Source organism: Aythya ferina (genome assembly GCF_964211825.1).
Source record: "Aythya ferina genome assembly, chromosome: 28".
NCBI classification, from domain to species: domain Eukaryota; kingdom Metazoa; phylum Chordata; class Aves; order Anseriformes; family Anatidae; genus Aythya; species Aythya ferina.
Window position 1 is genome coordinate 3,565,474 of NC_140325.1, and position 22,535 is coordinate 3,588,008.

Sequence of the window (22,535 nt, forward strand, 5' to 3'; positions counted from 1 at the left end):
TGTATGTATGCTTAGTAAAATAATTTATATATTGAGATTCCATAAGTAATTGCTGTTTATTAAGTATGGGTAACGTATGAAGCATGAACGGCGAATTAGCATTTGCCCCAAGGAATCAGAATGATTAAGGTTAAGCAAGACAGAGACAGGGCTAAGGGGTGCAGAGAGCCACGGAGGTAATGAGTGGGTCAGCAGGACTTGTTTAAGCCTTGTCAGGCACGCGAGGAGCGTCTGGAGTGGGAGCTGTGTGTGGTGGGGCAAGTGACACATCACAGGGGAATGGCTGATAGCATGGCCACAGGTAGGACAAGGCAGAGCAGCTGCAGGTTCCTGGTTCCAGAGAGCTAAGTTTGGTCCCCAGAGCTTCAGGTTTAAAACCAAAAATGAACCAGAAGAAAGCCCCTGATTGCTTTTGTTAAATTGGCTGCTGGCTCATCCCGTGATAGCGAAGGCATTTACCTGCTCGTAGGCTGGAGACAGGTTCTGGAGACAGCCGTGGGGCTGCAGGCCAGCAGAGCTGGGTTTGTGGCGAGGGGCTTTGATCGCAGAGACGCCTTAGTTCAGCTGTTTCTCAGCCCGGCTCCGCGGTGCCTGGTGGAGAAGGGAAGGTGCCGGCCTGGGCTGGAGGCACGGCCAGAGCAGCGCTGTGGCAGGAGAGCTGGGGACATGCCAGTGACCACAGGGCTGCGTGCTAATTTGGGCCCACGTGTGGTTTGCCATTGCTTTCCTTGTCTGCTGCTGCCCAGCCCTGGGGGGACGGTGCTGGGCACCGAGGGAAGCGCTGCAGCTGCCTTACCCAAGCTGGATGGGGACAGCACGGCTGGGGAGGGAGCTGCACCCCAGCTCTGGGGCTTTGGGGATGTTGCTGGGGGGGCTGCTTGGGGATTGCTCTCCCACTTTTCCCAGCTCCGCTTCATCCTTGCTTTTTCCCTCTGTTTTCTTTTCGTACCCATCCAAACTTCTAGTGTTACGTTTTCATCCTTTCCTCCTCTTTTTGTTCCTTTATGTGCCTGCCCAAACCCATCCGCATCCCCTTCCTCCTTCCAGCCTGCTGCCCCCTCCCCTCCTCTCGGATTTCTGGGTGCAACATCAAGCAGCTCAAACTGCCATCTAAATCACTTCCCCAAAACAGACGTCACTTGCAAAGAATTTATAGAAGGGCTTGGAAGGCAGGACAGGACGTGCCCACATCTGCTTCGCGCTCAGGTTTCCAACCCATCTGCTGCACTTTTGCTCATGTAGTTTCCAGGAAATGTCAAGTTTTGAAAGAAGAAGAAGAAAAAAAAGTCAGGCTAATTAAGTGGTGGTGACATCACTCGTTTCTGCTGCGGTGCCGCAGCCTCTTCCCTCCCCGCTGTGCAGAGTGGCTGGGTGATACCGTCCGTGCCTAGGGCTCTGCCCTGGGCCACTGCATCCCATCATCTCCAGAATAAAGGGACATGGGTTCATCTCAGAAACCGCTGCTTTCTCTGTCAGCTGAAGGCTGTTCCAGAGTCTGAATCTCTGGGTGTCCTCAGCCGTCCATCGCCACCGGTCCCAGTGCCAACCAGTGGGCTCTCAGAGCCCACTCTTTATTTAGAGCTGTGTTGGAGCCTGGCTCCTTTCTACTAACCTGTTCTGTTACTTTGGCAAATGGCTTTTCCTTTCTCCTTGTCCCTGCTTGTAAAAAAGGCATAAATGAGACAGAGTGTGAGGATTTACTGCTTAGTGTTTCTCAATCCACACTTGGGCAAATGACTTCATTCCTTTTAGACAGCACCCAGTATCCACCACTCCGATTACAATCTGGCTCTGTGCTCTTGTGTCACTTTTAATTAGGCATTTTGTTTCTGCATTGTGTGTCATTCTCACATGGTTTGCAGCATAAATAATGATGCATTGTGTTTCAGTGGGTACTGCGAGCCTTTAGCTCTTAATGAGGTTGCATGGATATTTATGAAGCCGTGTACCTGTTTTGCAACATGCAGGTTGCAAGGCTAAAACACGCTGGGATCTCTCTGTGGAGAGAGAAAAGACCTGAAGTATCAAGGTGATGCTTGGTAGGTGGGCATCTGCCTTGGGAATTGCAGAAACCTGTAATTTTGCCCCAAGGTGGGGATTGTTGGCTATGATCGGAGCAAGCCCAGCCTGCAGCAGCTCCTCTCTTAAAATCAGCGTTGCAGAAGTGAGTCCAGAAATGTAAAGGAAGCAAAAAAAAACTCTGAGGTCACATGAGGCAAGGTGTTTTGGGGGTGTCTTGTCTTTCTGCGAGGACTGGGGCTCCTGCTACTTGTGTCCTCAGGTGGGAAAAGAAGGGGACGGTGTCACTGCTTGGTGAGGCAGCTTTGGTAGCACAGACTGGGAACAAGGAGATGTGGGACCCCCAGAAGACTGGGTGGGAGCTGCTTAAGCTGCCTTCTCCAGTGCCTCCATGCCCCTCACTTGCTTTGTGCCTGCTCTTTTCAGAGGCCACATGCCCAAACCATCAGGCCATAGGTCTGTATTTACCTCTTTTTTCCAGCTGCTTACGTTGACTGCATCTCAGTCTCCCTTACTTCCCACCTTGTGCCACCAACACCTTTCTGGAATGAAGGCAAAGAAGTCACCCAGCCGTGCCCACACCTTTCCACAGCTCTCCTCGGGGCGCGTTGTCGTGCTGCACGCGTTGTAAGTGATGCAACCCGAGGCTCCTCGGCATGGGCAGAGGCAGCGGGCACGGCAGCTCCTGGTCACTGCTTGCTGGGCTGCAGAGGGGCAGTTGCTGCGTGCATGGTTTTCGTGCTGTGTTACCTTCGGGTCCAGCTAGCTCCTGGACCTTCCTCTTCGCAGCTCAGCGTGCGGTCGGGAGCTGCTTGCTGTCCCGACATGTCTGCAAGGGAAGCTTTGGCACCAAATGGCGTGCCCTGTAGCGTAGCTCAGCGGGTTCGTACTACGCACGCCACTCAGGCACGGGCCCAAGTCAGCACCTTGAGGCAGAGAGAGGAATCGCCCGCTCCTCTCGCTCCGGCTTGGCTTTGGAGGGCAGTTACGGGGTGGTACAGCGGGGCTGTGTGTGCACGTGCAAAGGCCCCGTGCATCGGCACGTGCACGCGTGTGTCGGGCTCAGGCCGGTGCTAAGCCCAGGAGGAAGCCTGTAATCCTTGTTAAATCTGGTACCTGATCTGATTCACCCTGATTTTAATTCCTGGGGTCAAATTCTACGCGACTGATTCATGCCTGGTGCATGCAGTAAACTGGGAGCTCGGTCCTGCCTTGTATGGCCCTTAAAAAGCTTTCATGTAGAAAATAGAAAAAAATAGAAAAAAGCTTTTCTGTAGAAAAGCGAGGTAGAGCTCTGCTCAAGCCTCTTGCTGCAGGTGAAGGGCCGTGTGTAGGAACAAAGCATCCTCAGCATCGCGGAGAGCTGCTCTCAGTCCTAGCGCAAGCAGGGCTGTTTTGCTGTTTCGCCTTTTCTCCCATTTCTGCCAAACCTCCCTCCTCCCTCGCTGTCCTCACGTAACGTGGAAGCCTGCCCCAGGCTGAGCTGGTGGCTGGGGGGTGGTTTTGGGGTTGGTGTCGGGAGGAGCCCGGCTGGGTGCTGGGGCTGGAGGAGGTTTCTGCGAGCAGCCGGCATGGCCCTGGGTAGCCCCAGCTCCACCGGGCTGATCCGCCGGGGCTGATCATCCCTCCCCTCCCACATACCTGGAAAGGCTCCCTCGGGTGAGATCACCCAGCGATGACAACAATAATTAGATGTAAAATTTATTGATTATGGCGATACATGACACAGACCTGCCACACCCTCTGCTGCCATCAGCAGCCAGGGCTTGGCTCCCCGGCAGGTCCAAGGCTGCAGTCTTGCCCTTTGCTCTTACTGTAAAACCTGATACCAGGCCCTTAGCTAGGAAAGGACGGGAGGAAAAGGGGCTTTGCACCTTCCTTTTTGGCTTTCATTTGAAGCCATCGGGTTTGTTATATTTGGGTTAAAAGCGCTGGAAAGTTTTCATTAGACGTTTTGCTGGCCGAAGTATAAATACAGCGATAAAACACGGGGCCAGCGTGGCAGCAGGCAGCTGGGAAGTACTGGAGCTCAAATCATGGGGAGGGAAGAAAACAGAAAATGTTTTACAGTCCTGGGACAAAGCACTTACCTCCCCCTGAGAGCTGAAATGGCCCCTCTGGAGGCAAAGGTTATCATTTCATCTTCATGATTATAGCTGTAATAAAATACTCATAACGAATTAATCATTTGAATATTATTTACCTTTGTTTTTCAGCTGTGACTCATCCATGGGGACATCCTACCCCTCCCTGGCTCTACCCCCTTGCCTTTGGTGACTTGTTTCTGCTCCTCAGCCTTGCACAAAACCATCTGGGCTTTCGCAGGCTGGGCTGCAACTTCCATTTTTGTGCACCGAGTGCGTAAAATGCCTGCAGGTCCTCGTGGGAGACGTCCCTGCAGAGGATGGCCCCAGTGCTTGGCCAGGAGAAGCTGCCTCTGGTGGGACAAACCACCTCTGTAGCAGGAGAGCAGCCTGCACCAAATCTGCTGGGGTTTTTGCGATCTAACGTGCCGAGGATTCAAATAAATATTGACAGCCGCTCATCTGCTAAGGCGTAGCTATGTGCTCAGGGAGCGGAGGGAGGCAATATGGGCTTTATTCCTGCCTCTCCCACGGACTTCCTGTCTGCAGGACAGTTTATCTAAAACACTGCGTACGGCTCCGTGTTGTTCTTTGTTGTTTTTCTTCCTTAGGAGCCGGTATTGGGCAACAGATCTGTTTGGACAGCTTTGATTTTGCGAAAGATCTTGGAATTTGTAATTGGGGCCAGAGGCTGCAGAGCAGCTTTGTTCCCGCGTAGTCACCACGGTGAAGATGGTTGTTTGTATTGTGGTAGCTATTAAGACACCCAGTTGTCGTCCCTAATGAGGCTGTGCCGAGGGCTGTACAAACAAGGCTGATTGAGGATGGCTGTCATGTTGGGAGCTTCGTATTTTGGGAGAAGTCAGTCCTTAATCCTTCCTGACCGTGGAGACGGAGCATCAGTCGGTGTAAGCCGGCGTTGTGCTGCTGACTCTGCCCGAGCTGTGTCAGATGAGGCGAAATTTTGATAAGAGCATTTCTTGCTGATGACTGTGCAGGACCATTTCTCTCCTTCCCTGCTCCATTCTCTTTGCTCAGGTTATGACGGTGTTATCCTTGAACCGAGGCGTGCATCAGGCCTGCAGCCTCCTGTAGCAGTGCAGGGTACCTGTGCTGCTGATGCCCGCTCCGAACGGCGTCTGTTAGTTTGCAATTGAGTTAATTAAACAGGAACAGGGGAAGATCTCACGCCACGTGCAATCTCATTGCCACAGGCTGTAGCAAGCAGGGGTAACGGGGAGAAACATCCCTCACCAGCAGCTCAACGTGCCGGTCGAGGTGCAGCCTCCATGGGAAGAGTTAAACAGCTGATGGATGGCTGGAGGCTGAAGAAGCATGGCCAGAGGAAGGACCACGATATAATTACCCTGTGCTTTTGTGCTGGCCAGCGTGTATTGCTTGAGATGGATGGACTCTGCTCTGCCCCAGCATGCCCGCTCTGTGCCGTGTGTGTACCTGCAGAGGTGGGATCAGACCAGCTGCTAGCAGCTGGAACCGACCAACAGATGCACCAGGCCAGGCTCAAAATGTTGCTCTGTGTCATTCTGTGGGGACAAAACCTGGATTTTCCATTCTATTCTGAGACACCGTTTCCAGAAAAGCAGAGCCCAGCATTGGCCAGGACTGGCAGTTTCACCTTGGCTCTGAGAATTGCAGTATTTTTGTTTGTTTGTTTGTTTTCCTCGAGGCTTTAGCTGCAGGAGTGACTCTTGACTTTCATGTAAAAATTGTCCATGTAATTATGATTATACATAATTATAGCTATATTTATAGTTATTCCTTCATGATTTCTTGTAATCATCAGATCTTGTAATTTGGGGGAGAGGGGAAAAAAAAAACAAAACTGCTTTAAATGCATGGAAAGGAGGCTGGAGAGGGGAGAAAGTCCATAGCTTGAATGCCTCCCCCGTGCGTCAGGCACGGAGAGCTTTTGCTGATGCCTTCCCAGGCAGGATCTGTGCAGGCCGCCTGCATGGGCTGGGTGTGCTTGTTTGTCCAGGAGCTCGTGGCAACGGGCAGCAGTTCCCATAGCAGCAGCCGCAGCGCAGGGTGTGAGCAATCCTTGTGCAAACGGGGCAGGAGGCACACGGGGCTCGAGCCGGGGGGCCGGGGAGCCCCACTGCCATGCTGAGCAGGTGGAAAATAAAGCGGGGAGGATCCAGGGGCAGCAACTCCTTTGGGGGTGCAAGGAGCTCCGCTGGCGGCTGTTTTTGTGCTGTTACCTAAAAGCCTCTGGGTTTAGACCAGTGCCTTTTGTGTGTTTCAGGTAGCAGGACTGGCACGGCCCGTTCTGGGCTCGAGGAGCTGCTTCCCAGCAGTGGATTACGTGGCCAGCAGCAGGCAGCGCTCCAGGAGCAGCGTGGGGCTGAGCCGAGGGCTTCCCAGCCAGGCAGGGCGAGGAGGAGCGGTGAGGTGCAGCTCCTGGAGGGCAGGAGCTTGCTGGAAGCCTCGTTGTTAACATGGAGCTGGCTCTGTCCCCCTGGGCAAGCAGCCTCTGGCTGTTCCTGCAGGTCCCGTGGTGCCTCCCTCAGTACTGAGACTGCTCAGCCTCACTGCAGAAAGGAGAGGTGTAGCTGGCTAGTTAGGTGAGACCCATCACAGCAGCTTCCAGCTCTGATGGAGACAGGACTTTGCAGTGTAAATGGTGCCAGTGCATGGCCTCTGCGATTTGCCAAGGGCATTGGAGCAGAGAGAGGCCCCAGGAGTGGTTCAAGGTCTCCAGAAAAGCCACTTGATTATGAAGTCTGAGGATTCATTCTATCCAACAGAAGGCCAAGAGGGTGGTGACTTAAAAGGAAAATCCTACCAGGTTCAAGGGAGCTGTTCCAGGGCTTCGGAAGTGGGCAGTGGCAGAAAATTAAAGACATCAATTAAACAACCTCAAATTAGGCACAGTGCCCTGAGTTGTAGCAGGAGGGTTCCTGCTGCAGGGTAATGAACTGTACCAAGGTACCAGCCTCGGAACAAATGAATCCTTCAAATCACCAGCCGTCGCCTTTTGGAGAAGTTGCTTTCAAGCAAGCAGGCGGATGAGCTGTGGCATTACAGCGAGCTTTATCACCCGAGTGACGCGGGAAGTACAAATCTAATCCTCTGGGTTCAATAAGCACCTTGTCTGGACGTGGCTCGTGTTTGGGCATCTGTACATCACATACAGTGCCTGCAGTTGGGGCAGTCAGAGAACAAGTTCCCTCTGGAGCAATCTCGATATTCCTATGAATTCCTATGAGTTGTTGATGACCCGGAGACTTTTATCACTGATGGTACTCTAGGAGCCAGCTCCTGAAAGGGGGAGCTGTGATTGCAGCGTGGGGGAAATCTTCAGCGTGGCAGCTTTATTGGCATTGCATTTGGGTGCTGTTATCAAGAGTAACAGCCTGACAGCGTCGTTCTCTAATGGCACCATGAGTGCCTTGTCATTCTCTTCTGATACCCCAGTCATCAGACCACCAAAACACTGCTGGTCGTTAAGACACTAACTAATTTATGACTCAGTGCTGAAGCACTTTGGAGCAGTAATCACAAACCAGGACTGCGCTGTGCAAACACAAAACCTAAGGGCACTCCCTGCTCCAGAAAGCTTTCAAACCAAACACTGCAATCTAAGCACACAGCAAGAGATAGCCCACGGATATCGACTGAGGGTGAGGAAACAACAGACACCGAGCAGTGTAATAACGTGTTCTTAAAACAGTTTTGCTCATTTGTAAAGACTTCTTCCTCTTCCTTTAGGATGTGGCCGCATTTGATTCCCCCCACGCCCCCTCTCAGGGCTGGAATTTTAATCTCGGTACGCTTCATGAAGGATTTTCGGAGGGTTTTGTCACTTGTGCCTCTGGCCAGCTTTGTGAGCGCTGGTGCACAGCGACAGGGTGTTCCTGGCTTGGGTGTGCAGGGGCTGGCATGGTGTCACACCAAGCAGAACAGTCACAGTGTCAAAGCATTCACTTCCCCGAAAGGGTGTTTAACCGGTCCCTACAGTGTCTTCCCTGTTACCCAACCAGAATCCCCAGGGGTCATTCGAATGGGCTTGGAAGCATTTACTGGTCCCTGCGGTTGTGAAAGAATGCGGCGTTGTCATGGCATCTCAGCAACACAAAGAGACTCTGCCTGTGACAGCCAGGATCACAGGATCCTGCTTTGGCTTAACCTGGCTTGAAACTGGATTTAAATGGGGAACGTTCACATTGCAAGTTGGGTTGTGATAAGGACAGGGGATCTGAACGGGCTAGCTGCAGAGCTGGGAGTGTGCACAAGCATGGTACAGGAGGCTTTCCTGCTTCACTGCTGCACTACCTGGGCTGCGAATGGAACAGAAGAGAGCTTGAACTTCGAATGGAAGATAGACTCATCCTCCCTTAAAATCAGTAGTGCTGCACGGTGGTCATTGCGATCAGAAAAAATGACTTTTAATGGATCTGGCCCTTGATAGCGCAAAGCAGGGTGAAGTTCAGCTCTCTTACTGCTGAACGGGTGGTTCCTTTGAGGCTGCTGGGAACAGCTTTGCCTTTGTGATAGGTTATCTGACAGCAGGGTTGTATTTCACCTGGCTGGATTGCTTTCTGGTTTGCATGTCGTGTTGTGCAAAAGTCCTGTCTGCTGATGTAGGGGAGTCGAGGCTGGAAAGCAGCCTGATAAAATCCAGCAGCTAGAATTTGCCTTGGTGGGAGTTATTCTTGCCTAACTGTAGAACTCGTAAATGGTACTTTCAGATTCAATTCCCATCCTTCCAAGACAACCCAGAGGAGTTGCAGGAAAGCAGCCTGTCTCCGTGAACTCAGAAGTACCTTGAGCCAAGTAACATAGCTGGAGACTTCTGCCTTGTTGCTCTCTGCATATGGATGAAAGGAACCATAGCTGGTCTGCAGCAGCTATCAGGTCAGGGATAGCTGGGTATGCGTAACGTGGAAGTTTGCTTTACGCTCAGTGAATCCTTTTTTTTGGTGATGGAAGCTGAGCCAGCTTTCAGGACAGGGAGGAATCTTGCCTCATATGTCTCTGTCGGGCTCAGTCTCCCCCTTTCCCTTTTTGAAACAGAATTTCCTTTTCGTAGCTGGGATCTCCATTCAATTTCTATTCTCCCCGCAAAGAAGGAAGTACATAGTTTGAATGGGCTGTGGCCAGAAAATGTAGCCTGCACTATCTTACTGTCCTGATGGGAGGAAGATCTGAAGGGTGACACATTCAAGATAGCCTTTGAAATCTCCCGGAGGATTTATGACCTGATAACAGAGAGTTCTGTCCTGTCAAGGCTATTAAAAATGCAGAAAGCCTGTAAAACCGTTTTTTTATGTCTCTGCTGTTTCTGCATAGCAACACTGAAGTTAAAGCAGAAATCTCTCCTTCTGAGTCTGGACTGGCACGTTGGGCATTTCCACATGCAGGGTGCAACCTGCTTCAACCACCTTTATTTTAGAGCTAGCAGGAGAGAGGAGATGAAAATGTGCCCAGGGTCAGCTGCAGCATATCTCTTCTGCTACCTCATTTTCCTGCATGGAGCAGGCGCCCTGCTGGGTGCTGCTGGCAGAGCGTGGTGTGTGTGCGTCCGAGGCTGCAGCTGGCTTTGGTCGATATTAAACTCAGCTGCACCTTATCTCCTTCGTGCTGGTGCACGGGGGGAGCCGCCTGCTCCCTGGTAGAGTCAAAAAATCAATGCACGTTCCCCCTTTTCTCATTTCAGCATCCCTTTATGCAAGGAGGGAGGAACAGAGAAGCCTTGAGGACATGGAGATCGGACCTGTCCTGTTCTAATTCTCTGCCCAGGTCAATCGGAGGAGCCCGTGCTTCCTGTCCCTCGGCTGCACATGTGGCAGAGGCAAAGGGAGGTACGGAACAAAGCCAGGTCTGAGCGCCGGGACACGGCGCCAGGTGTGTCCTGTCCCCCTTCCCTGGCCCTTCCCTTCGAGTTCAGCAGGTTGTCGGAGGGTGGGAAGGTTGCCAGGCACACCCAGCTCGGAAGGCAGTAAAACGATCCCTCTTTTGCCCTCGAGCCAAGCCCAGCTCTTCTAACGGATAAAAGGAGAAGCGAGTCAGGAGAGCTCACTTGCCTCCCTGGTCTCCAGTACAGCTTTCCCGAGCTTTTGAAGGGTGGGGGATACCGAAGGCACCCTCTGAGCAGCCATGTCCCGGTCTGTGAGTTTCAGCTCTCGCTCTGTGGCAGTCCCAGGGGTCAGCCAAATGCGGGTCAGCACCGTCTCCTCCACCCGCGGAGGAGTGGGTGCCGGCTTTGGCAGCTCCAGCCTCTACAACCTCGGCTCCACCAACAAGCGGATCTCCCTTGGAGGTGGCAGCTCCTACAGCGTTCGGTCTGGATACGGCTACGGTGGCATGGGATTCGGTGGAGGAGTCCCCGGGGGCATTCAGGAGGTCACCATTAACCAGAGCCTCCTGACACCCCTCAACCTGGAGATCGACCCCAATATCCAGCGGGTGCGGAAGGAGGAGAAGGAGCAGATCAAGACCCTCAACAACAGGTTCGCCTCCTTCATCGACAAGGTGAGGTGTCGGAAAGACTGAGTGCTCTGGGGATGCTGCTTAAAGTAGGCCTTATCCAAACCTCCCTCAGCTCGTGTGGGGGGGTTCACAAAATGGCTTGGGGTCACGTCTTCACCACCAAGGTGTGATTTGCCTGTTACAATCCAGTAACTTACTAAAGCCCTGCTTTCATTGCTGTCAGCAGTGGATTTTGCCCTGCTTAGGCCAGCTTTATGCCTCCTTTACACGGCCCATAAAATGGGCGCAGGCTTTAAAGATCAATTTGTACCTGAGCCGATCTGCACACCACCAAATTCGGGGAGGAGGGGGCCTCCTGGAGAGGAGTTGACTCAGTGGAACAGACCTTGATGGGCTTACTGTGTTTGTTTGCTCTGCCCTGTACCCCTGCAGCTTTGCTATCTCCCACCAATTGATTGTATGTCCTGTGTTGTAAAGTTCAGCTCAGGCATCCTCAAAATGCTAGGAATCCAGACCTGGAGTTTGGTAATTGGCTGACTCTGAGGTTTCTGGATGGCTTCTTTCATGTGTCAGGCAAGCAGAATCTGCTTATCTATAATTCAAACAAAGCCTTAATGTCATAAGGCAAGCCCCAGAGCAGCAATGCTCCCTCTGGTTTTTATCACCCTTCAGAATTCAGGTGTTTCCTGTGAGCACTGTGAATTCTTCAGATACCATCCACAGCCCATCCTCACCCCAAGATCCAAACTCAGCAATGTCAGCTCTCCCCTTCCTCCTGCTTTTACAAATGACCCCTTGGTTGCTTTTCAGGTCCGGTTCCTGGAGCAGCAAAACAAAATGCTGGAGACCAAATGGAGCCTTCTCCAGGACCAAAAGACTGCCCGGAGTAACATCGCTCCCATGTTTGAGGCGTACATCAACAACCTGAGACGCCAGCTGGATGGGTTGTTGAATGACAAAGGGCGTTTGGAGGGTGAACTGAAGAACATGCAGGATCTTGTTGAGGACTTCAAGGCCAAGTAATGTATAATTTAACCTTCTAACGGTACAGTTGAAGTTGACAGCAGCTAGCAGGTCATTTGGCAGAGATGCCCCTAGTTTTTCTGCTAGGGAGGGAGTTTTGTGTTGCTTTGTTTCAATCACGAGCTAGGTGGCTGGTCCAGGAAAGCTGCCTGGATTGCTTGGTGTTCCTGGCACCTTGTTCCCACATGGCCTTCAGTGGCTCCATCCTTTTGACTCTGCTTGGAGCCTCCTCGGGGATGGCTTCATACTTGGGGTTGGCAGGCCTCTGGGTCTGTAGGAACCCCATCAGAGCTCTGCAGTTTGGCAGGCAGTAGGTGAACCACTGCTTGTTCTGTGGGGAGGTAATGGAGCAAGCGACTTGCAATTTTTAAGCAATTTTTCTGCCCAAATCATGTCGGGGAGGAGTCCCGTGAAGAAAGTAGCCTTTGTCCCAGCCTGTGCCCAACCCAGCTGTACAGGAGAATGCCTTTAAAAAAAAAAAAAGGAAAGAAAGAAAAGAGGGAGCTGGCAAACTGGATCAAGCAGGAACTGAAAAAGCATACAGATCTGATAATCCCCAGGGTGTGTTTAGGGAAAGTCAATACCCAGTAATTCCCAAGGAGGTGCACGGGAATTACGTTTTCCCCCAGCCCTGCTCAGTTACTTCTGTTCTGTGCTCATCCACAGTTGCACCTTGCTTCTCTGCAAGGCAGCAGCAAGGAGCTGGTTTGTGCCCAGAGATGTTGGAGCCCTAATTTCAGTTGCGGGTCACATGAATGTAAGGTGCACAGGTGCATATTCATCCTTCCAGCTTGGGGGCTCTTGCTGGGAAGCTAAACCCTGGAGGGGAAGGGGAGCAGGAGTTAGGAGTAAGATGCTAGTGCTGCAGCAGGAGCAAGGACGTAGTAACTTGTTCAGAACCTGCTTCTCCCTGTTTATATGAAGAAAATTTCAACTTCAAAGTCAAATACCTAAAACATAACTAGCCCTGTCTATATCTATTGCCTTGTTTTCATACGTTCAATTTACAGAGCAATTCACCATTTGTGTCAGGGGTAGGGGTGGAGATTTATATGCACAAGGTCCCAGGGGATGAGATTCGGTCCCTTAGTTGGCCACGGCCCTGACTAAGGGTGTGGTTCGAAGCAAGCTGGGGTAGGAACGGGCTGGATCCTTGCTGTCTGTGCGGCTCGGTGCAGGGCGTGCCAAGGTGTGACAGGGTGCTGGGCTTCCCTTGGGAGTTAATGGAGAACCTGGAATGATTTGTTGGTGGTTCATTGACCAGCTTAGCAGAGTTCTCCCTGGAAATGGAACTGGGCAAACCATTCTTGAAAAATTCAGGTGGTAGGGTTTTTTCTGTTTTGTTTTAAACCAATTTCTGGTCATCTCTGCTGGAGGCTAGGCTCTGATTCTCTTCCCTTTTGCACACACGACACATGCACGTAATGTCCATGCCATATATCGATTTGCAATAGCAGCGGATGCAGCTCATTGACCTTGAAAGGGATAACGCCCCTTTATACCAGTGTGATGGCAGGCTTCCAGTGCAGAGCAGAAGGGGAGTTACATAAAGACTCTCAAAACTGAAATAGCTCACGCTTTGGAAGGCAAATTACAGTGCTAGCCATACAATGGCTGTGTAAATAAACAGAGCAGTGTTCTTACTTTGCCAACAGCAACTCCAAAACAGCTGGCCAGAGCGGTTCCTGCTCTGTTCCTTTGGATGGCTTAGAGGATCCATACAGCAGGTTCCTGCTGTTTGGATCAGCAGGTTGGCTGTATGCACAATGCTGAAAAGCAGGCTCTGAGATCCAGGCTTGCAAGTGGTACAAGTCAGTGGAGCATGGCTGATATCTGCTGAGGATCTAGCTCATTACACGTGAAGGCAAACACCTAAAAAAGTGATGGTGCCAGTATTGGAAGTTTGTGGGGCTTTAAAGCGTAGCTGCTCTGTGCAGTACGAGAATAACTGCACTTAGCTCTTACACGTGATCGGCACCTGCAGCATATTCTCATGTGTCTGGAATAAGGAAGTGCAGAGTGAATGTAGCTTTAAAAACCTCTTCATCAGCATAGAGGAATTTGTTCACCTGCTTGCACCTCTTCTGCATTTGTATGTGCTCTGTCAATGGTCAAGTGAAAAAACTGAGAGCCTCGGGACACAGACTACAGCCCCACAGGCAGGACATCCCTGGGCTGTCTGTGAGTGAGAATAATGAGCAGAAATCTTCCTAAGCATAGTGAATTCTAATGAATGTGGGAGAATGTGGTGAGAAATTCTTTCCAGCTTAGCGGTAACGGCGCTGCGGACCACAGCAGTTTTCAGGCATCAGCTCATTCAAACAGTACCATCAAGCTGTGGCAGACAGCTGGCACCTCTTGTGCAAAAAAATATACGTGCCTCAGTGGTGCAGCAATCCTCTGCCCATGGCTGGCTTGCTTGGGGAAGTCAGAGACTGATGAGGTGGTTCACAAATGGGGGGAGAGAAAAGGGAACTGGGGTAATGCTTCACTGTGACCAGGCTCTAACTTAACACCGATCCCTTTTCTTCTGGCAGGTACGAAGATGAAATCAACAAGCGCACAGCAGCAGAGAATGAGTTTGTGGTGCTCAAGAAGGTGCGTGCCGTGGGTATTAGCTGGGCCTGATCAAATACGTTTGCAGCCCTTTTCCCCCTTTTGTCCCTGCAATCCCTTTGCTACGGTTCTGCCTGGAGACCCACAGGGGAAGAACTGGAGATCTCATTTCTGCCTCAGTGTGGGCACCAAGGTCCCTATAGGAACCTAGGAAGGAGTGCCAGATTTTACCAATCTCACGGATGATGATATCTTTCTTTGGGGATGTGTTGTGGCATTTCCTAAGGCCTCTGTCCTTTTAAAATTCCCAAAGTCAGAGGGATCGTGAGGCTTTCACAGTCTGTGTTGTCCAAACTGACAGTGGGCACATGGCTGCTATTGAGGGCACACAAGGTTGGGTGGACTTAGTCATCAAAGCTACAGCAATCTCATAGGATTATCACTCTTTTTTTAAGGATGTGGATGCCGCCTACATGAACAAAGTGGAGCTGGAGGCCAAGGTGGATGCACTGACGGATGAGATTAACTTCCTGAGATCTCTCTATGAAGCGGTAAGTTTCTTTCTGCTTCTTGTCGGTGCTGCAATGTAGTACTGCAAGTAGGTGAAGAACTGTGGATGGTGACTGGGAAAATTATTATGCTGTTTCTAGAGGTGAGAATGGTGATGGAGAGATTGAGTCTTCCCTTCCGTAAGCAAAAACAAGTACAGGTTCTGTGAATTCTCACTGTGGTTTTTCCCTGTCTGTGATATGAGATGGATTTATTGCAAAGGTGGCAGGGACATGTATCTTTTTTGAATGCAGTTAGTATGAAAACAAGAAAAACAATGCATTAGACCCAATGCTGTAGTGCTGGTGTGTGTTTGTGTGTGTCTGTGCTGTCTGAGAGAAAGGAAAGCTCCTTGTCCGAGGCCTCTTTTATCCTCTGATACCTTCTATTTGCAAGAGACTGATGCAACTCTGCACATTGCACCCTTGTGTGATATGGTGGAAGTGGGGCCCTGCTTTGTGGTGAAGCTGATGCTCAAACTTCTCAGGCTAACATTTCATGCTGAGGTCTTATCTCAGGAAAGTAGTAAACTAACCTTGCTCTTAAGCTGTCAGTGATAAGCAGAGCCATTTCTGCTGCTGTTTGTTACTTTGTGCTTTTCAAGATTGATGTGATTCAATTTACTTTTAGTTAGTGATAGTTCTGATGACTTTTTTCTGCCTCCCTTTTCCTTTCCTTCTGATACTCTCTAATTGGCTACCAAAAGAGAGGCCCTTGACAGTCAGTGATTAACAGTATGTTTTTAATGTAACTGCCAGGAACTTCGTGAGCTGCAGTCCCAGATCTCTGACACATCTGTGGTGCTGTCCATGGATAACAGTCGAAACCTGGACCTGGACAGCATCATTGCAGAGGTCAAAGCACAGTATGAGGATATTGCCAACAGGAGTCGGGCAGAGGCTGAGTCCTGGTACCAGAGCAAGGTGAGTTATGGGAGAGATAAGGGCAGTAACGGCTCCTGTTACTACATCTATCCTGTTTGTGGTGATTGGGGGGAGATGTAGTAGCATCTAACAGGCTGCCTGGCTGACTCCATCCTTTCTTGTGCTGCTGCTTTGTGTCACAGTATGAGGCACTGCAGGTCACTGCTGGGAAACACGGAGATGACCTGCGCAACACGAAGAACGAGATCTCAGAGATAAACCGCATGATCCAGAGGCTGCAGGGTGAAATTGAAAATGCGAAGGCCCAGGTGAGGAGCTGCCTTTGTTTTCCTGCTGCAGAGCAGTGGATTTAGCAGCAACAGGCTTCCCAGGAGCGAGGCTTGTAACACAGCATCTGCTAGGAACAGTTTGCTGATAGTTGCAACGATCGCACTGAAAGATGTCAGTTCTGCAGGAGGGAGAAACTGTGTCATGAGCTAGGAAATGCTGAGAGGGAGCTGAACTGTAGGGGAGAGTAAGTCTGCAAAGGGACCCGTGAGCACTTTGCAAAGGGAGCCCTTTCCAAAGGGTAAGGCTGAACATAGCAACCCTCCCAGCCACTCACAGTCCTTGTGCCTTCTTGCTGCTGGGATCTTTGTCCACTCCCTTTCTGCAGTAGGGAACACCATGTTTGGGCACACAAAGGAATTTTTCAGCTGTATAGGAGTTCTGTTTGCTTTCTCCAGGGGTGGTTATCACTTTATCAAAACGCCTGGTGAAAGCCAGACCAGTGAGTGGTTCAAACCATGTTGGGGCTGAATACGGGCTGCAAATAACCAGAGTGCACAGGCTGGAGATAAGCCATTGTGATTCATCCATTTGTGTTTATTTGGTTTCAGGGCAGGGATGTTTCAGCACACATTTACAAGTAAAGAGCTGACCTGGTGCAGCTCTCTTAATAATGAATGAGAGTGTAAAGCACATATGTTCATTGTGAGCCCTTCCTGCCAAACATGGAGCTTTCTGGAGGTACAAGGGGCACTGCTGAGGGTGGCACATCAAGTGCCAGCTTGATGTGGCCCCACAGGGATGCTTTTGGGGTATGTGTGGTGTTTGTTAACTGCAGGTCTGCTCGAGTCCATGCTTGCCTCACATCAAAGCTTACTGGAGACCAACTGGCTGTGAACAAGCTCTGGGGCATAACAGGAGAGAAAATCTGAGTTTGCATTAACCCCAAGTGTTGTGCAATTGTGTGCAGTGTGGGTGGGCTGAGAAAGTGAGGGTCACCTGAAAGTCTTATGAAAATGTAGCCAGTGGAGAGAGAAACAGGGTCAGATAAATTGCCTTTTAGAAGAACATTTATTGGAATAAGGTGAGCCTCCTTTGCAGGCTGATCTCCCTCCAGTGCTCCCCCGAAATGTGTAGGCATGAATTTCTTTGGGTCTAATTCGAACAGATGGCCCCAGTGCTCTTATAGTCACAGAGGTGGGCTGGTCTGTAGGTGCCAGAAGTCCATGGGTGGTAGTGTTCTCCGCCAAGGAGACGGGATGCCCACCGACACGCTCTCTGTCACTGCAGCGTGCCAAGCTGGAGGCTGCCATTGCTGAAGCTGAGGAGCGCGGTGAGATGGCTGTCAGAGATGCCAAGGCAAAGCTGGAGGAGCTCGAGGCAGCTCTGCAGAAGGCGAAGCAGGACATGGCCCGGCAGCTGCGCGAGTACCAGGAGCTGATGAACGTCAAGCTGGCCCTGGACATTGAGATCGCGACCTACAGGAAGCTGCTGGAGGGAGAAGAGAGCAGGTGGGTGCAGTCCGTGGATTTTACATGATGAAGGGTCCAGCCCTTTGTATCATGACAGCATGAGGGCCCAATTCCAGTTTCTGGAAGGAGATATGGAAGAGAAAACCTTGCATTTTAAACTGATTTTTGGTCCTGAAAGTGTTTTGGCTTGCCAAATTGGCAAGCTCTAGGGAAAAATTGATACTTTGGGTGAAAACATACAAAGAAATAAGACTCATTTTCCATTGTACATTTGATGCTATGGCAGAAAATTTCCAAGTGGTTTAAATCCCCATGGAATTAGGAGAGAGCTTTTGTGCTCTTTTAGTCCCCCCCAGGTGATAACAGAGCTTGTAAATGTAGGGCCAGAACAAAGCGCTGGATGGCACACTTATCTTGTCTGAATTATTTACAACAGCAGTAATAACTCACTGCCATTGTCTTCATCCTCTGCACTGAGGCCCTGGGGGAACACTGAGTAATGCACAGCCTAACCCGTCCTCTTCCTTTTTGCCTTTGTGTTTTTCTGCTCCAACAGGTTGGCTGGTGATGGAGTTGGCAGCGTCAATATCTGTGAGTTGATTTTATAATTTGTAATAGTTACACATAGCCATATGCCTACAGAAAGTGCAGGGGAGGGCAGCTGGGTCTGCTTGCAGGAGCCTGGTTGTGCCCTGCCTTAATTTCTGCAACCAAGTTCACCCCTTCTTAAATGGGAGCCTACCAGGACAGAATTTGATAGTGGCAGATTTCAATTTTAACTCATCTGCATAGCTGGTGAACATGCCCACGGCCTCTCTGGTGCACCAAGAGATGAGCTGAATGTGTTCATGATTTGGGGTTCCCAGTGCTATGGGAGGTCTTGAGCCAGACTGGAGGAGGGGGTGGGCTGCTCAGCCTTTGCACGCCTCTGGTTTAGCACAGAGCTAAATGCTGTGGCCAAACTGCAGCAAGGAAGCTGTATCCTGAGCCTCATGTTTTGCAGAAAGTCATAGAAAATTGTCATCTGCTTGCTGAAATTTAAAGATGCCCTTTGCGCAAGGGTGCCAAAGTGGGTTTGGGGTTCCCTCACACTGACGTTTGGTTTGCTTCTCTCTGTGCCTCAGCTGTGGTCAGCTCCAGCGGTGGAGGTGGCTACAGCAGCTCCAGTGGATTCCTGGGAGGAGGAGTCAGAGGAGGCCTTAACCTGGGAGCAGGCATGGGCAGTGGGGCGCTCGGCTTCTCCTCTGGGGGTGCTACCAAATCCTACACTGTCACCACAACCTCGTCCACCAGAAGCTTCAGGAAGTAACCACAGGAGCGGAAATCGGCAGTTTCCCACTACACGGGAGGAGGGAAAACATAGAAAAGTTGTGTTGCCTTTTTTAGGACAAATTGGCTGCAAAATTTCTGCAGTGATGAATGAATTGGAATAAGAGATACCAGAGTACCTGACCCTGCCACATCATGCCTAAGGCTTGAACCTGCACTGTTGAACTCAGCGGGAAACATTCCACTGAGAGCAGGTTCAAGCCTGTAGGGTGAAATTTATCCAGGGAAGCAGGCAGGGTAATGCTTTTTGTTACTTGTGTGCATGATGCCCCCTGCTCAGGGCTGGATTTCACCCTTTGAAGGGCAAAGCAATCATTTGAGTGGCAAGCTTTTCCACATTTCTGCTGTGGTTTTACAAAAGAGACCAGAAGATTATCTCCATCTAAATATGATTTGGAAGACTTTATTCCCTTAGGCTCCTCAGAAAATGCCAACCCGTGTCGAGATTTCAGCCTGGGATTGTTTTCTTAAAATATACCAGGAAGAAAACAGTTGAAACTGTTTTGGGTTTCTCCTTATATTTTGGTGAAATTGGCTCAGAAATGGGATGGAGCAATTCTCATCTGAATGAAGCTAATTTCTTACCGAAGGCAATGAAGACGTTAACTTCCAGCCTTCATGTAACAAAATAGCTCATAAACCAGCCCCCACCTCCCCATTTCATCTCCCTAAAAGAAACCCAAAGCTTAAGGGGTATGAAATTGCTTCAAATTTATAAGTAGCACACTAAAATGGGAGATAATATTCTCCATTCTTGGGTGCCTCTGTTTACTACCCGATATTTCAAAGCAAAACTAGTGATATGTGGTGTCTCTACTACAGCTAGGGAAAAAACGTTTTGTTGATGTATCATTACAATGACTATTTGTTCCTGCCAAAATGTGTCTTCAACATAAACGTGCCAGATAAACAGGTTGTTACTGCAGTAGGAAGAATTTTTAAATAAACAAGTCAAAGGAACTGTTGTATTGCATGCTCTGCCATGTCCTAGCAGCGTATCTTGGTTGACATTTTATGCCTTTGTGGTCTGGGAGTTTGTCATGGGGTCGTTAATAAAGTTTCCCTATTGCATGCTTCTTCAGTCCCAGCCGAGTTCCTCCTGTGTGCTGCCCTGGATGCTCAGGAGCTTGGATAAACCTCCCGTGTTCTCACCTTCCTCCCGTCTCCAGAGCCTGCTCCTGGCCATGTCCCTTGGAGCAGTGCCACACTGTGGTCAGGAGCAGCATTTAGGGTTTGCTGCCTGCTAGCTTTCACTCCTGGGTAAATTTCATTTGTTTTGCACCGAGTCTGGGCGTTAGGGTGACGGGACTGGTTTTGTTCGAGCAGTTGGGCCCTGCCCTGAGCTGAGCCAAGCTGGGACCGTGCCCTTCCTGAGCACCGTTTGCTCAGCGGAGAGGAGCTAAACCTTGCAAGAGATGCTTCACTTGCAGGCAGCCGAAGCTCAGAGAAGTGAATCTGGACGATTGCTGCATGAGGTCAGCTCCTTCCTGCTCTTTTTGGGCAGCACGGGTGAGAAGCGGTCACCCCAGGGTGCCTTGTGCTTACCCCCACCCCTCTCATGGGGCCACGGTGCAGATGTGGGGCGAGCCCTTGGTGTAGCTGCTGCTGCTGAAGGCATCACCCTGGTGGGAAGAGGACCAGCAGAGGTTTTGTAGTCACTGGGGAAAACTTCTTCCTCCAGTGTGAGGATGGCTGTGAGACTGCTAAGGCCTGTAGGATGCTTTGCCTGGGACAGACCCAGGCACCACCCCAGCCCCATTGCCCCGGTGCCCAGCAGAGCTCTGCACCTTGTGCGGTGCTCAGCCTGCGTCTGGTTTTACTACACACGTGGCACTAAGAGCAGGGAGGGAGGAACCCGGTGTGCCCAGCAGAGCCGTGCTATCAGCAGCCCGGCACGCCCAGCTCGCGGCTTTTATCTTGCAGCCAAAAAAGCAAAAGAAAATAAAATCCCCTGAAGTTAATTGAAACAAAGAGCTCAAAGAAAGACGTTGCCCTGATGTTTTTGGCAGGAGATGACACTGTGCTGTCTTTTGCAAGGCTCTGTGATACTTGGTGGGGGATCGAGGGTCTCTCCTAGCATTACAGGAGATTAGCAGGGCTCTGTCTCTATTGCAGAACGACATCTACACAGTGAAAGGGCAAAAGGAAAAAGGGCATCTGCACACCTGAGGAGATGCTGTGGAGTGTGAGGATGTGGAGATGGATGCACGTTGTGCTTTCTGCTCGTTCTGTGGGTCTGGGCTTGGCTCAGTCTGGGGTCGCAAGAGGAGCAGGTCAAAATTTAATGTCTCTTATTCAGAGGGAATGCTGGCATACCCTGAATTCGTGCAAAGCCAGGTTTCTCCTGAGTCTTTCGTTGGATTCAGAATAAATAATTCTCCTTGAGAAGCAGCTTTGCAACACGAGAGGTTTTTTTACTTCCAGACGGAGACAGAGGTGACCCATGAACTGCTGGCACCCCCCCATGGCACAGCCCTCCGTCAAGGAAACATTAGCAGTGCTGCCCCTGCCAGGCTGAGCAACACATGACCCACAAAGAAGGCCTTTTTTGGCCTCGCTGTTTTGCAGCAGTGATTAAGAAGGATAATGAGCACCTGAAATGTGCATAAAATCATGCACAAAGGGCGTTCCTGTCGGTGTGGGGCTGCGAGGTTGGGAACGTGCCTGGTCCAGATGCTGGAGTGGCCCCAGCAGGCTGCTGTGGTTCGCAGAGGAGCTGTGAATCGGGGCTCAGGGAACTCAGGAAAAGCTAAAGTTTGTTTAACTTTGCAAATAGATGAGTCAAGGCAAAGATGGGGCCCAACAGAGTGCAAAAGACAACTGCAGAGGGCAAAAGTCCTCCTCAAATGAGCGAGTCCTCTTCCCTTTGAGGTGCCGTTTCAGGGCATTCTGCTCGTGCCCTGGGGTAGGGTACAGCCAAGCCATCCCTCCTCGCCTGCTTTCCCTGCTGCTGTGATTAGGGCAGGTAATACAACGCGGTCAAGGATCACATCCATCTTTTTATACTTTGCTGTGTGATTACACCTTTCCACGGCACAGCTCCAGAGCTGAAACACCTCAAAGCCCTTTGCAGTTATTGCCCTGTCAGTTAAACATCTGGCAGCTGGACTCGATGATCCTTACGGGTCCCTTCCAACTCGGGATGTTCTATGGGTCTGTGATTAAAAGCTCTGCCCTGCTGCAAGCACGTTAACGGCTGGGGAGGTTGCTCCGTGCATGCGCTTTTCTCACCGATCTGAAAGATGCCCAGCTGATTTCATGTGGGCAGTCTGTCGCATTTTCTCTTTCCAACCATACAGCAGCATCTGGCAGCTTTCTGAGCTCACAAACGCAATGAAATGGCTTTTTTCCTCCTTACAGTGTTGCTGGTTTCCGTGCAGGTAGAAAGCCCGGCTATCTCTGCTAAAGCTGGGAGTGCTTCAGCCTCTGCCTCTTGCTCTCTGCAGGGCAAAATGCATAATATTTAAATATATTTACAATATTTAAGCATACTTTATACTTTCTTTATCTAATACTTTATGCAAATGCTACTTTGAGTGCTTCTGCCACCTCTGCTTGCTCTCAGCCTCTGCATTTCTCCCCTCCTAGTGAGCTGCCCTGCCGTTCCCTCTCCAGTTCAGAGGCCCAGCTGAACGCCGTGTCCCCCCCATCTGGGGTTTTCCTTCGGGGCTGCGTTGCAGGACACAGCCTCCCACCCTCCGCCTGCTCCCTGCAGTGCTGCTGCACCACCGGGATGTGATTGTGGATGCGTCGCTGCAATAACGGGACTGAGATCAGCAGAGATGCGGTCTGTCTGCAGGTGCCGGGGGTTTTACAAAGGAGGTGAGTTCTGTTACTGTCTTTATGGAAACTGAAGCAGGGGAAGGGCGAGGATTTGGATGCAGTAGGGCTTGGGAAGA

The 22,535-nt window shown here is 50.7% G+C and overlaps 1 protein-coding gene across 5 annotated transcripts in view; it reads left to right on the plus strand.

The window, feature by feature from the left end:
• Positions 1-19,712, plus strand: part of LOC311424764 (keratin, type II cytoskeletal cochleal) — a 31,985-nt gene extending 12,273 nt beyond the window's left edge. For 2 of the 5 annotated variants that reach the window (XM_084500165.1, XM_084500164.1), the window contains 9 exons: positions 9,784-10,598; positions 11,367-11,575; positions 14,117-14,177; positions 14,591-14,686; positions 15,443-15,607; positions 15,751-15,876; positions 17,126-17,346; positions 17,864-17,898; positions 18,432-19,712. In XM_084500165.1, coding sequence (XP_084356291.1) covers positions 10,224-10,598; positions 11,367-11,575; positions 14,117-14,177; positions 14,591-14,686; positions 15,443-15,607; positions 15,751-15,876; positions 17,126-17,346; positions 17,864-17,898; positions 18,432-18,616 — 1,473 coding nt within the window. In that variant the 5' untranslated portion in view covers positions 9,784-10,223 and the 3' untranslated portion in view covers positions 18,617-19,712. Of the gene's footprint in view, positions 1-9,783; positions 10,599-11,366; positions 11,576-14,116; positions 14,178-14,590; positions 14,687-15,442; positions 15,608-15,750; positions 15,877-17,125; positions 17,360-17,863; positions 17,899-18,431 lie in introns of those variants that run through there. The other 3 variants (XR_014686177.1, XM_084500162.1, XM_084500163.1) reach the window with 3 other exon arrangements.
• Positions 19,713-22,535: the final 2,823 nt, after the last annotated feature.